This window comes from Diceros bicornis, chromosome 25 (assembly GCF_020826845.1).
Source record: "Diceros bicornis minor isolate mBicDic1 chromosome 25, mDicBic1.mat.cur, whole genome shotgun sequence".
Lineage (NCBI taxonomy): Eukaryota > Metazoa > Chordata > Mammalia > Perissodactyla > Rhinocerotidae > Diceros > Diceros bicornis.
In genome coordinates this window covers 11326547-11339906 of record NC_080764.1, presented here as the reverse complement: position 1 = coordinate 11339906, position 13360 = coordinate 11326547, and the positions used below count along the sequence as shown (strand labels likewise).

The 13360-nt window shown below is 44.9% G+C and overlaps 1 protein-coding gene across 3 annotated transcripts in view; it reads right to left on the bottom strand.

Annotated features, from left to right (window-relative positions):
- The window catches only part of FAM227A (family with sequence similarity 227 member A), a 96276-nt gene that overhangs the window by 37872 nt on the left and 45044 nt on the right, over positions 1 to 13360 (bottom strand). For all 3 annotated transcript variants that reach the window (XM_058568357.1, XM_058568359.1, XM_058568358.1), the window contains one exon: positions 6271 to 6337. In XM_058568357.1, coding sequence (XP_058424340.1) covers positions 6271 to 6337 — 67 coding nt within the window. The remainder of the gene's footprint in view (positions 1 to 6270; positions 6338 to 13360) is intronic.

Below are 13360 nucleotides of genomic sequence, written 5' to 3'. Positions count from 1 at the left end.
TGAGGCGAGAGAGGCCTGAAGGCTGTAAAAGTGCTAAGCAGAGTGGCCAGCCTGGTGGCGTAGCGGTTAAGTTCACATGCTCCGCTTCGGTGGCCCAGGGTTCATGGGTTCAGATGCCGAGCGTGGACCTACGCACTGCTTATTGAGCCATGCTGTGACGGCATCCCATATAAAGTAGAGGAAGATGGGCATGGATGTTAGCCTAGGGCCAATCTTTCTCAGCAAAAAGAGGAGGATTGGCAACAGATGTTAGGTCAGGGCTAGTCTTCCTCACACATACAAAAAATTGCTAAGCAGAATCAGGAAGGGTGTTGTGATTAAACGGGAAGAAAGATCCAACTCTTGCACAAATTTATGGCTTTTCTGTAGGAGAATGTTAATGGAGAATATCTTAAAGATGGGCAGAGAGAAACAACAGATCATCTATAAAGGGATAACAATTTTAGAATGACTGCAGAGTTCTCAACAGTAACAACAGAAGCTAGAAAGACAGTGGAATAAAATTACCAGAGCATTGCGGTAGAATTGTGTACCTAGCAAAACTGTCTTCAAGCAAAGGTGAAATAAAGACATTCATAGAAAAACAAAAACTAAGGGAACTTACCAAGAAACTTGTGATAAAGGAACTGCTAAAGATTCTCTCTCTCTCCCCCTAATATATAATATTTATTTTTATAAACATATATAATATTTTTATTTATATACATATTATTTATCTTTTCCAGGAAGAAAGAAATGACCTCAAAAAGATGGTCTGAGCATCAACAAATGGGAAAATAAAATGATAGTTTAAGACCAAACAAAAATTATCTATAATAATAATAATATATAATTTGTTAGGTTTTAAAATAGGACAGAATTAAAAAAACTAGACAAAATAGCATTTAAGTCTGGAGGGAAAGGATTAGGGTTAAATTAGGAAAGGGAGTTGTGTTCAGGAAAGGGAGTGGGTTAAGATATTATCTAACTTAGATGAAGCTAAATATGCATGATAGAATTTCAAAGGCATACAATAAAGCAGGGTTTCTCAATCTCAGTGCTACTGACATTTTGGGCCAGATGATCCTTTGCTGTGGGCGACGTCTTGTGCATTGTAGGATGGTTAGCAGTATCCCTGACCTCCACCCACTATGGGTCAGTAGCAACCTCTCCCCAAGTTGTGACAACTAAAAACATCTCCAGACATTGCTAAATGTTCCTTGGGGAGAAAACTGCTCCCGTTTGAGAATCACAGCAATAAAGAATATAAACAGGATATATAACTTCCAAAAAAATAGAATAAAATGGAGTAAGAAAAAGAGAACCAAAACAATTCAATCAGGATTCTGGTTCTGGTTAAGATGGAGTAAGCATACTCTATCCCATCTCCCACTGAAGGGAACTAAAAACCCTGGACATAATGCATGGGGTAGCTATCCGAGGACTCTGAAAAGTAGATGGTAGCAGGTGAACTGGAGAAGAAAACCAGAACTCAAAATAGAAACCATATGGCAGCGAGTTTCCTGGACTTATTTTTTCCTTCTGTATGCCCCAGCTCAAAGGCAACATGAACCCCAGAAGTGAGCACCAAGTGAAGACAGAATAAGACCCAACAGAAGCCCTCTGTTTGTGGTCCAAGGAGTGGGAAGGGAAATCCCGACAGCACAATAAGAGTGGAGAGAATCTCGTTTTGTTTTCTCTCCCACACGTGCGTCCTAGTAAGCCCCCTTCTTGAAGCTGCAACCCTGTAATGGTAGTGGAAGCAGCTGGATAGGCACCTAAAACTCTGAGGGAGGGGAATCCTTCTCTTGGACCATGGACCTGTGGTCCAAAGAGTGTGAAGGAGATCTCTGTTGTTTTATTTCTCTCTCCGTCCTCCTCCCAGCGGGCCATGGAGGCAGACTTCGTCACAAGAAGTATGCAGAAGAGTGGAGAGACTGAAGTCTCAACTTTCTAGCAGAAGACCAGGAAGGGGTACCTTTGGAGCCAGAGTGTGGGGAAGATTGCAGAGAGGAGAGAGATAAGGACAGGAATCCCATAAAATTGTGTATGGATGCCCATGCTCACCCCTGAGCTGCACATGTGTATCTGACCCTAAACAGCATACCAAAGGCTTTGAGAACTGGACTGCAAGGTGGATCACTGCTCAGGTCTCAAATGTGGTCCTTGGGTGGCATACACATGGGACAGATCCAAATAGTATTGCAAAAGTTTTGAAAACTGAACTGACATTGAAACCACAATCTACAGAAAGCAGGTCAGAACTTCTGACCTGAACCTAACCAGGTGAATTGCCTGCTAAAACAAAACAAAATACTTCAACCTTCTTCATATATTTAAACAAGACTCAAAGTGTCATAATATTCAAAATGTGCAGAATACAATCCAAAATTACTCAATATACAAAGAACCAGGGAAGTTTGATAAATTCTCAAGGGAAAAAGACCATCAGTGTTGCCAACCCTGAAATGACTCAGATGTTGAAATCAGACAATGACTTTAAAGCAGCTATTATAACAATGCTGTAAGAAGTAAGGGTGAACTCTTTTGAAACAAATGAAAAAACAAAAGTTTCAGTAGAGAAATAGAAGCTATGATGGAACAAAATAGAAATTGTACAACTGAAAAGAAAAATTCACTGGATGGGATCAATAGCAGAATTGAGGTGAGAGAAAGAGATAATGAAATTGAAGACAGATGAACAAAAATTATCCGATTTGTGTGGTGTTTTCTGACACCACATGTGTGGTTTTTCCACACCAATTCTCCAATTCTCTGAAATAAACTGGGTATCCAACAATTCAATTCCATTCCAAATCTACCTGGAGTCAGTGTCAGATTCTACAAGGTAAAGGATTTGTTACTGCACAGAGGACACGATCTGCTCGCCGTGAGACAAAAGCGGATTGTCAATAGGCAAGATGGTGGCAGAGCAAGGGCAGTTTATTACAGCTTGCTAGCAAGGGGGAAGATGGCTGACTAATGTCTGAAAGAACCATCTTACAGAACAAAGATTACAGGCCAGTTATATAAGGGGCAGTTCTCTGGGGCAGGGCTAGGGGGTGGGGTGTGGTGGGGTGGGCATCTGGTCTCAGCGGTGGGGCATCCAACTGACCTCTGAGTAGGGGCAGACATCTTAGTTCCTGATAGTCTTTTGTTTTACTGGATATGCATCAGAAACCAGAGAAACACCCTATACCCTGATCTTTCAGTTGTCATTGATTATGGCTATCAGCATAGATTCTCTGCCAGGGGCCATCACATTCCTAAGGAACTCAGAAGAACCAAGTTATTGACTTATTGCAGCTGGGAGGGGCCGTAAAATCCACAGAGCATGTCAGTTAATCAGAGGTCATTCCAAGTTACAACATGGTTTCTTTTCTACAATATGGCTTCCCTTATGTCAACCTTGTATCAAGGCGGGATCAGATTCAGTCAACAAGACTGACCCCACTTTAGGCATCAGTCTCAAATGGGGTGCCCAGGCTATTCAGCCAGCTACAAATTTGGGGATTCCCACAATCTACCCTCAGGTTTGGTAATTCACTAGAATGACTCACAGAACTCAGGAAAGTGCTATACTTGCTATTACAGATTTATTATAAAAGATATAACTCAGGAACAACCAAATGGAAGAGATACATAGGGTGAGGTATGGGGTGGGGGTGGGGCATGGAGTATGCTCTTTTCAGGCATACTACCTTCCCAGCACATCGATGTGTTCAGCAACCTGGAAGTTCACCAAATCACATTGTTCAAGAGTTTTTATAACTCAATCTCCAGTCCCCCTCTCCTCCCTGGAGGTTGAGGGGGGTGGTGGAGCTGCAAGTTCCCACCCTCTAATGGTGTTTGGTCTTTCTGGTAACAAGACTCCATCCTGAAGCTATCTGGGGCCCCAACCTGAGTCACCTTATTAGCATATACTCAGGTGTGGTTGAAAGATGCTCAGTAAGAATAACAAAAGACACGCCTATCACTTGGGAAATTCTGAGGGTTTAAGGAGCTCTTCCAAGAACTCAGGACAAAGACCAAATCTATATTTTTATTATACAACACAATCTGAATAATGTAGTCACAAAAGACTGGAAAAAATGAACAGAGCCTTGGGGACCTATGGGACAATATCAAGTCTAACATTTGTGTCATCAAAGTCCCAAAAAGAAAGGAGAAAGAGTGTGATAAGAAAAAAATTATTTGAAAAAATAGTCTGAAAACTTCCCAAATTTGGCAAAAGACACAAATTTATAGATTCAAGAAGCTCTGCAAACCCCAAACAAGTTAAATTCAAAGAAACCCATGTCCATACACATCATACTCAACCAGCTGAAAGACAAAGACAAAGAAAACATCTCGAGGGCAACCAGAGGAAAACGCAGTACACAGAAGGGGAGCCACAATTTAAATGACTGTGGGTTTCTCACCAGACCATTGACGCGGGATGGCTGTGGAACATTTTAAAGTGCTGAAAGAAAAGACCTGTCAACCCAGATTTTTTTTTTCCAGAATATCCTTGAAGAATGAAGGTGAAATAAAGACATTCTCAGATGAAAGAAAACTAAGAGAATTCATTGCCAGCAGGCCTATTTTAAATGAAACGCTAAAGGAAAGGTTTTTTTTTTAGGTGGAAGAAAAATGATACCAGAGGGAAACTTGGAACTTCAGGAATGAAAGAAAAGCAACAGAAATTGTACATATCTGGTTATATATAGTAAATATAATATACATAGTAAATATATAATATAAATAGTAAATACACTACATATAGTAAATATATCTGGTTACATATAGTAAATATAATAGACTACTTTCCTCCTCTTATATTCTTTAAAATATGTATGATGATCACTTTGAAATACAGTTTGGCACTTCCTCAAAAAGTCAAACATATGACCCAGCAGTTCCACCCCTAGGTATACATACACCCAAGAGAAATGAAAACATATGTCTACACAATAACTTGAACATGAATGTTCATAACAGCATTATTCAAAAGAGCTACACAGTGGAAACAACCCAAACTGAATAAAAATAAAAAGACTGTATCTAAAACACTTGTGGGATACCTCAGTGTTCAGAGCGAAATCTATAGCATTAAACGCTCATTTTAGAACAAAGTTCTCATTTTCATTCAGTTCAAAATATTTTCTAATTTCCCTTGGTACTTCCTCTTTGACTCATGGGTCTTTATGAATTGAATATATATGTATATTTTGGGGACTTCCAAAGTCTCCCACAAATATTTACCTCTATTTGGGACCCCGGCAATACTTCTCAGAGAGTGGCCCCCAAGTTTTTTTTTTTATTTTAACAACAACTTTATGGAGATATAAATTACATACTAACTTCTCTGAGCCTCCATTTCTCCATCAAGAAAAACGATGGTTTAATTTTTTGGAATAACGATGACACGTGCAAAATTGTCTAGAATGACACTTAAAAAGTTCCTCTTCTAACAGTGTTTTCTTAGGTTCTGTATTTGTCTATTTGGCATCCATTAATTACAAGGCCAAACTAATGGCCAAAGTTACTTACGTCTCCTCTGTGATCCAGAGCCCATACTCTGAACCACCTCCTTTGTCTAATTCTCACACACCAAGGCAATATTTCCCCCAACCTAAATCAACCCAAGGCCAGGTGCCAGATAACTAGGGATAGCTCCTATACTCCAAAGCCAGCCAGAATTACTCAAACTAGCCGATCCTAAGCTGCTTACTCTCTCATGCCTAGCCTTTCCTAAGGAAATCCCAATAAAGGCTGTGGCCTGTGCCTTCCCCGTGCTCCTTTCTGCCTCCTGACTGACACTTGTGCTTCCACCTGTGGTCCTGTGTGGTGAGCCATGCCTCCCATTTCTAGAATTTTGAGTTACAATGGCATTGTAATGGCATTGGCCATTACATCTTTCAATGGCATTGGCCTCTCCGTGTAGTCACTCAGTCATCTTTATAAATTAACACCTGGGCACAAATCGGTTCCTACCTCAATAAATGCTGGTTTCCGATGGGGGAGAGGAGCAGTAGATTTATTTTCTTCCATTGCCAACAATCTCTTCCCCAGAGATATTAGCACTGTGCTGAACTCATCATTACAAAAGTGGAACTTAATCAGTGCCTGTTGAACTGGAAAGACAATTATGTCCTCTCGTGAGATACTACTTGGTGCCAAGGCCCAGGCTAGAACCACAAGTGTAAACTCAGCTGGCAAATTATGTTCGAACAAACCCAAGAAACCAGGGTTTTGGAGATAATAATATAAGACAAAAGCCTACATTTCTCTTTTAAGTAGTTAATGTACCTTTTGTGGTATTCGGTTTTCGTGAGCTAGCCTCTGAATTCTTCTTGGTTGAATTTACATTAGTAGACTCCAGGGGAGAAAGAAAAAAAGAAGAACAAATTTAGTAAAACCAGTAGCAAGAGGAATACAAAAAGTATACATGCAATTTCCTAGATATTTCTCACTGTTCTTAGTAAAGGAACATGTAGAAGGAGATCTTTCAGGCACAGCTTGGTAACTCAGCCCTCCATCCCGGGAGCATGGTGGAAAGAAGTGGCTGATGTAGAAACCACACGGGCTGGGGACTGAGGCCAACCGGGGTTCCAGTCCCAGCCCTGTCACTCACCAGCTGGTGATCTCAGGCAAGTCATCGAGCCTCTCGATTGCTTTGGTTTCCTCATAGGGTTCTTACGAGGATTAAGCGAGCTAAAGCAAGCAAAGTGCATGAGTGGCTGCTGATGGTAAGGGCTCCATGAACACTGCTACCACTTTTTATGCAGTCGCTCACCACAGCTCCTTCAGTAAACATTTCATTGAGCAACCACTAATGTGTCTGGCACTGGGCAGACCCTGACACCTAGTCCCTGCCCAGAGGAGCTCCCAGTCCAGCAGGGGAGATAAAAGTAAGTAGATAATACAGTAATGTGTGGAAAGTATCACATATTCATCAGAGGGATAATGTAAGTTAGAAGTAGGTTTGTATGTGAGTGACAGAGATTCAAAATAACAGTGGCTCAAACTAGGTAGAAATTTCTCTCTCACATTAACAGTCTGAGGGTAGGCAATCCAGGGCTTATATGGTATTTCTGCTGTGTAAGTCCTTAGGGACTCTGACTTCTTCCACCACCCAGTTCCACTTTTCCTAAGAGATCTCTTGTTCTTAGGATACAAGATGGCAGCTAGAGCTCCAGTCATCACATTCACATTCCAGGCAGCAGAATGGAGAAAAGGACAAAGAGACAAAGGATTCACATGAACTGTTTTTTTAAGGAAGATTCCCAGAAACTGCCGCATAGCACATCCACTTATATCTCATGAACTGGATCTTAGTCACATGGCTACACACAGATGTAGGGTGGGGCTAGGAAATGTAATCTTTATTCTGGCCATGTACATGCCCAGCTAAAAATCAAAGGTTCTCTTTCTACAGAGGAAGAGAACAACAGATATTGGGGAACAACTAACAGTTTGCCACAAGCAGTCTGAGCAGAGTATCACAGGAAGCCAGAGTGGGGAATACTTGATTCTGTCTGGGGGAGAGCTGGAGGGCTTCCAAGGAGAGAAGACACTTTTGTTCTGTCTTTAGGGATGAGTAGGAGTTTAGCAATGTTAAACAGATGGCCCACCAAGTGGCAGACAAGCAGTCCACTAGTCTCAACAACAACCACTTTGCTCTTATATAAATATGATATTTGAATGGGAAGAATAAAGCTGCAAGGACTTCCCATACACCGTGCAGCTGGTTGTCCAACAGCTACTGATATCTACAGGGTTGAAGTGGTGACTGGGATTTGTTAGAGAGAAACACTCCCAAGGGGGCCGGCCTGGTGGTGCAAGCGGTTAAGTGCACGTGCTCCGCTGTGGCGGCCCGGGGTTCGCCGGTTTGGATCCCGGGCGCGCACCGACGCACTGCTTGTCAGGCCATGCTGTGGCGGCGTCCCATATAAAGTGGAGGAAGATGGGCACAGATGTTAGCCCAGGGCCAGTCTTCCTCGGCAAAAAAAGAGGAGGATTGGCAGATGTTAGCACAGGGCTGATCTCCTCACGAAAAAAAAAAAAAAAAAAAGAAAGAAACACTCCCAGGGCTCAATGCAGCATCACGCTCATTCTTAACAGCCTCAGAGAGATGTGTAGCAGAGCAGAGAATACATGCCAGGAGACTAGCTTGGGTTTAAGTTACTAGACCCGCCTATTGGAGAGGTAGCAGGATGATGCAGAAAGAGCTCAGACTGACAGCGTCCTGGTGTCAGCTGAAGTCAGCTCTGTGGCCTGGGGCAAGTTATTCACCTCTGCAAGTCTATTTCTTCCTTTGTCAAGTAAAGAGAATAACTACCTACCTAGCGGGGATGTTGTAAGGACTAGAGAGGATATATGCAAAGAAAATCGCACATGGTGGGTTCTCCAAAGTCCTTTCCCATCCATCCTCTCCTGTGGTGACCGGCAAGCACCCCTTGAGTGTGTGAGGCAAGGTGACTATTGCTGGGATGGGGGATAAGCTAAGACTGCTCTGGGACCCCCTCCCCACCATGGCACAGAGCAGATGGAACTATTCTACCCCACGTGGTCACCCTATTTCTCAGATTCTGCATGCTGAGGGCTCAGCTGTGATGGGGCAGAGCAGTAGGGGAGCCTGCTTTTGAGCCAATGTGGGGATGCCCAGAAATGTCTGGGAGGGGAGTGGGCTTTGCAGATCTGTGTATTAGCAGGTATGGGCAGGAGCTGGCGGAATTTGTGTCATTATTGTTAATGACCCTTCCTGTATCCATGCTCTGGGACTTGGGAAAATTCTGGTTAAAATGAGTAGACACTCTGAGAGGACGTGACTAGACGACAATCTGTGGGACATCAACCTATCCTCAGATTGAATCTATAAGAATTAATACCAGACGTGATGCCCACGTTGTAGATAAGGCTCAGATTTGCTCAGAGGTTTATAACTGGTAGGTGGCATCACCCATTTAGAAGATCTAAATGTCCATCCGTATTTTTCCTGCCTTTGCCTATGGCTCTATGGTGGTCATTCACTCCTAGTTCCCATATTTTGTCACAGATATATAAAACTTGAGTAGAAATTTCTTTCTCTAACCCAGACCTCTCCTCCAAAGTCTAGTCTTATGTATTTAACTACCTACATGACATCTCCATTTGCACTTCTCATAGGCATCTTAAAGTTAACAAGTTCAAAATTGAACTCATTTTTTTTTTAGGGAAAGAGTCGTCCCATGCTAACACCTGTTGCCAATCTTCCTCCTTTCCCTCCTCCCGACCAAAGCCCCAGTAAATAATTGTGTATAGTTCTAAGTTCTTCTAGTTCTTCTATGTGAGCCATCGCCACAACATGGCTACTGACAGACAAGTGGTGTGTTTCCATGCCCAGGAACTGAACCTGGGCCGCCGAAGTGGAGCACGCCGAACTTGAACCGCTAGGCCATCAGAGCTGGCTCACAACACTGAACTCCGGGTAGCTTTCCCCTACCCCAGACTCCATACTTTCCATCTCAGTAACCATTCAGCTGCTTAAGCCACACACCTGGGAAGCATCCTTGACTCCTTCCTTTCTTTCCCCACCTCTCCTCCCCACTCCCAAAGCCAATCCATTAGCAAGTCTTGAAAGATCTATCTCCAAAACACATTTCAGGTCTGTCCGCTTCTTGCCACCTGCTGTCATTGTCTCTTCCTTAGACAACTACAAAAGCCTCCTAACTGGTCTCTGTCCCCCTCCATCACATTCTCTGTATTCAGAAGACAGTGTGATCTTTTAAAAATGTAAATCAGATCATGTCATCTCCCTATTTTAATGGGTTCCCATAGCACTTAAATTATATCCATACTCCTTACTATAACCCTCCCAACTCTACAGGATCCAGCCCCTGTTACTTCCCAGCCTTGACTCCTGCTCCTCTTCCCCACACGCACTGGGCTACAGTATCACTGGCCTTCTCTCTGTTCCCTAAATATCTCAAGCTGTTTTTTTGGCCTTAGGGCCTTTGCACATGCTGTTCCCTCTTCCTTGAAGGTTCTTCCATTCACTCTTCTATTGGCTGACTCCTCCTCATCCTTTGGTTCTCAGCTCAGATGGCACTTTCTGGGAGTATTATTTGTCATATGTGTGCCCTTTCTTCTCCACATACATGAGACCCATGCCCCAAGGTGAAAGACTTAAGCTGCTCTCCCAACTTCTTTTGCGGCTGAGGTGCAGACATGTCACCTAGGCTCTACCCTTCAGATGCACCGCACCTGCCTGAGACTTCAAGATGGAAATGAGCAATGAGGGAACAGGTCCCATGCAGACTCCAGTTTTTGGAGAGACTGTTGACAGAAGCAACTGGTTTTTCAAAGAAAGCAGAGAGGAGTTTTGAGCATCCAGTCCCCAGGACCACTGGTGTACAGGAGCATACCTTTGCAGGGGTGGGATGGTTTGGGCATCATTCTTGGTGGCATGGCCTCTGAAACCAACGCACTGGCCCTTCCTGGGGAGCTGTGCACCACTAACAACGTTTAACACATTTCTTCCTGCTTAAAGAAGCTAGAGTAGATTCCATTGTTTGCAACTAAGAACTCTGATGATGATTCCTCCTTATAAAGGTCTTCTTTGCCTATCCTTTTTAATTATTAAATGAATGAGGACCCAGTATCTAATAGGTAGGAGCCCTTATGTATAGCTGAGCCTCATAACAGAAGCCAGATAAAGTCAGATGCTTTTTCATTCCCACTGTGTAAATCCCCCACACTAAGCAAGAGAAGGGCAGACCACAGGTCAGAACTTAAAGTAACTGCAACTCACGCCCCTGAACTGTGGACTCAGACAGATTGTTGCCACTAAGAAGCATATTTTGAATACAGCCAACTATTCCCTTGAGCAGATGGGAAAGTGCATCTGCTAAAAACAAGAGAGAAGCTCTGTCCCCACCATGGAATTCGGTTCCTTCCTCCGTCCTGGTTTGCCCAGTAAAACTTTAGCTGCTTTCAAGGTTGGAAAGCTTTTGATTATTTCTATTTCTGGGGCCAAAAACTGAATCTCTTAGCTGGGTTTCTGAAATAACTGTCAGAAGATTTTATGTATTTCAGTACAAAGAAAATGCATTTGTTTTACACAGTTGTGACAGGCAGTGCAGAAACATTGACTAATATTTTGGTCTTGGCCTCTGAGCGACAGCTCCCCCTCGGCACCGCCTGTGCTGTCTGTGATGTCAGGGCCGACGTTTAGGGAGCACCTTATACGCTCAGCACAGGGCTGAGAGTTCACATAGATGACCTCATTCACAGAGTCAGGAGCCACGTGCTGAGTGTCTGTTCTAGGAGCTGGAGACAGAACAGTGACAGAGGAACAAGGGCCTGTGCTCATGGAGCTTACGCTCTAACAGAGGGAGACAGGTACCACACAGCACACAAATCCCACGGAGGAGCAGCAGACTGTGATAAGCACGATCCAGCCAATTAAAATAGGCAATGTGGGGGCCGGCCTGGTGGTGTAGTGGTTAAGTTTGCGCGCTCCACTTCTGTGGCCTGGGGTTCGCAGGTTTGGATCCTGAGCACGGACCTGCTCACTGCTCATCAAGCCATGCTGTGGTGGCGTCCCACATACAAAGTGGAGGATGGGCATAGATGTTAGCTCAGGGCTAATCTTCCTCAGCAAAAAGAGGAAGATTGGCATTGGATGTTAGCTCAGGGGCCAACTTCCTCAACAACAACAAAAAATACGCAATGTGGTGACAGAGAGTAGCTGGGGAGTCAGGGGCAGCCTTGCTAAGCAATGGCACTGAAACTGGAATCTGAAGACCAAGAAGGAGCCACCATTCACTCCAGAACTCTGAGGGATGCACATTCCAGCCAAAGTTGACAGTTAGTGCAAAGGGCCAACTGGGCACAGGCCTTGAGTGTCTCAGAGGCAGAAGGAGGTCCAGCGGGCTGATGTGTGGTGCTGAGGAGGGGACGATGTGAGAAGGCTGGAGAGAGAGATGGTGGCCAGACTCTGTAGGGCAATTCAAGTCAGGCTAAGGAGTCTGGATTTTACTCAAAGTGCACGGGAGAAGCTGCTGGAGGTTTAAAGCAGGGAACAACCTCAGCTGGTATATGTCTGTTAAAGGTCACTCTGGTCGCTGTGTGGAGACCAGGCTGGGGCTAAGAGTAAAAGAAAGGAGCCCAGGAAGAGGCTACCGCAGTCGGCCAGGAGAGAACTGACACCAGGGGCTGGGAATCCGTGCTCTCCTCACCTCTTCCTACAAGGAGATCCTTCTGGTGAGGCCAAGGGGGCAGCTGCATAGATCAGTGTGAATTCTGAGTGAGGCCAGGGTGGGGAGGGAGATTTGGGTGTTACTGGAACATGGGTGGTATTTAAAGCCACCAGACCAGATGAGACCACCTGGGAAGAATATGCAGAGAGTGGGGACTAGGGGGCCGGGACAGATCTGACTGACAGGACAGGGAGCCAGCAAGGAAGACTGAGAAGGAGCAGCCAGCCAGGAAGGAAGACATTTGCAAAAGTCTGACAATATAGAAGCCAAGAGAAAAAAGCATTTCAAGAAGGTGGGAGCAGCCAACCACATGAAACAGACTAGAGCAGTGAACAGACTGGGGTCTGGGCGACGGCGGCAAGAGCAGCCGCAGAGGCTTGCGGAGGGCGGGAAGCCACTGGAGAGGCTGAGGAAAGGAGCTGTGGGTGCAGATGTGTCTTTCAACAAGTTCTGGTGGGAAAGGCAGCAGGAAATGGGGTTGCAGAGGCAAAGGAGGTTTTCTTTGTAAAGGCAAGGCATGCTAGAGCAGGACTGTTCAATGATGGGAGTGATCCAGCAGAGCGGGAGAAAATGATGACATGAGAAAGAGGGGCACCAAGTGCAGAAGTGGAAGCCGAGGGGGCGAGGCCCAGAGCACAAGTCGGGGTCCAGGCCCTTCCTCCACAGGCACAGGGGGCCAGCAGATGGTGAGGGTACAGGTAGGGGCAGGCTGTCTCACCACAGGAAGGTGAGGGCCTTCCTGTTGACTGCTTCTAATTCCTCGAGACATCCCCGGGAGGTGCTGAGGAGGAGGGCGAGTGGGAAAGGCCCACTGCAGTGGAAGAATTCTGAAAAGGGAGACAGAGTGAGATAAGGATTTGGATGAGTGGGAGCCTGGACACGCTGGGGAAGTGTGGTAGCGCGGGCAGGCAGTGCTGAGTGCCCCGCTGAGACGTGTGGCCGTGGATTTATAGGAGCCCAGTCACACAGCCGTGTGCCACAAGCTTCAGGAGACCAGGAAGAAGGCACTGCGGTTATTGCGCTCATTTCACACCTGTAGAAACCAAGTTTTAGGGAACTAACTTGCCTAAAGCTGCACAGCTAGAATCTGAACCCGAGAGACCAGGCTCCTAACCAGAGATTGCTGACCCCTGTGGGGACACGAAGACTTTCCAAGG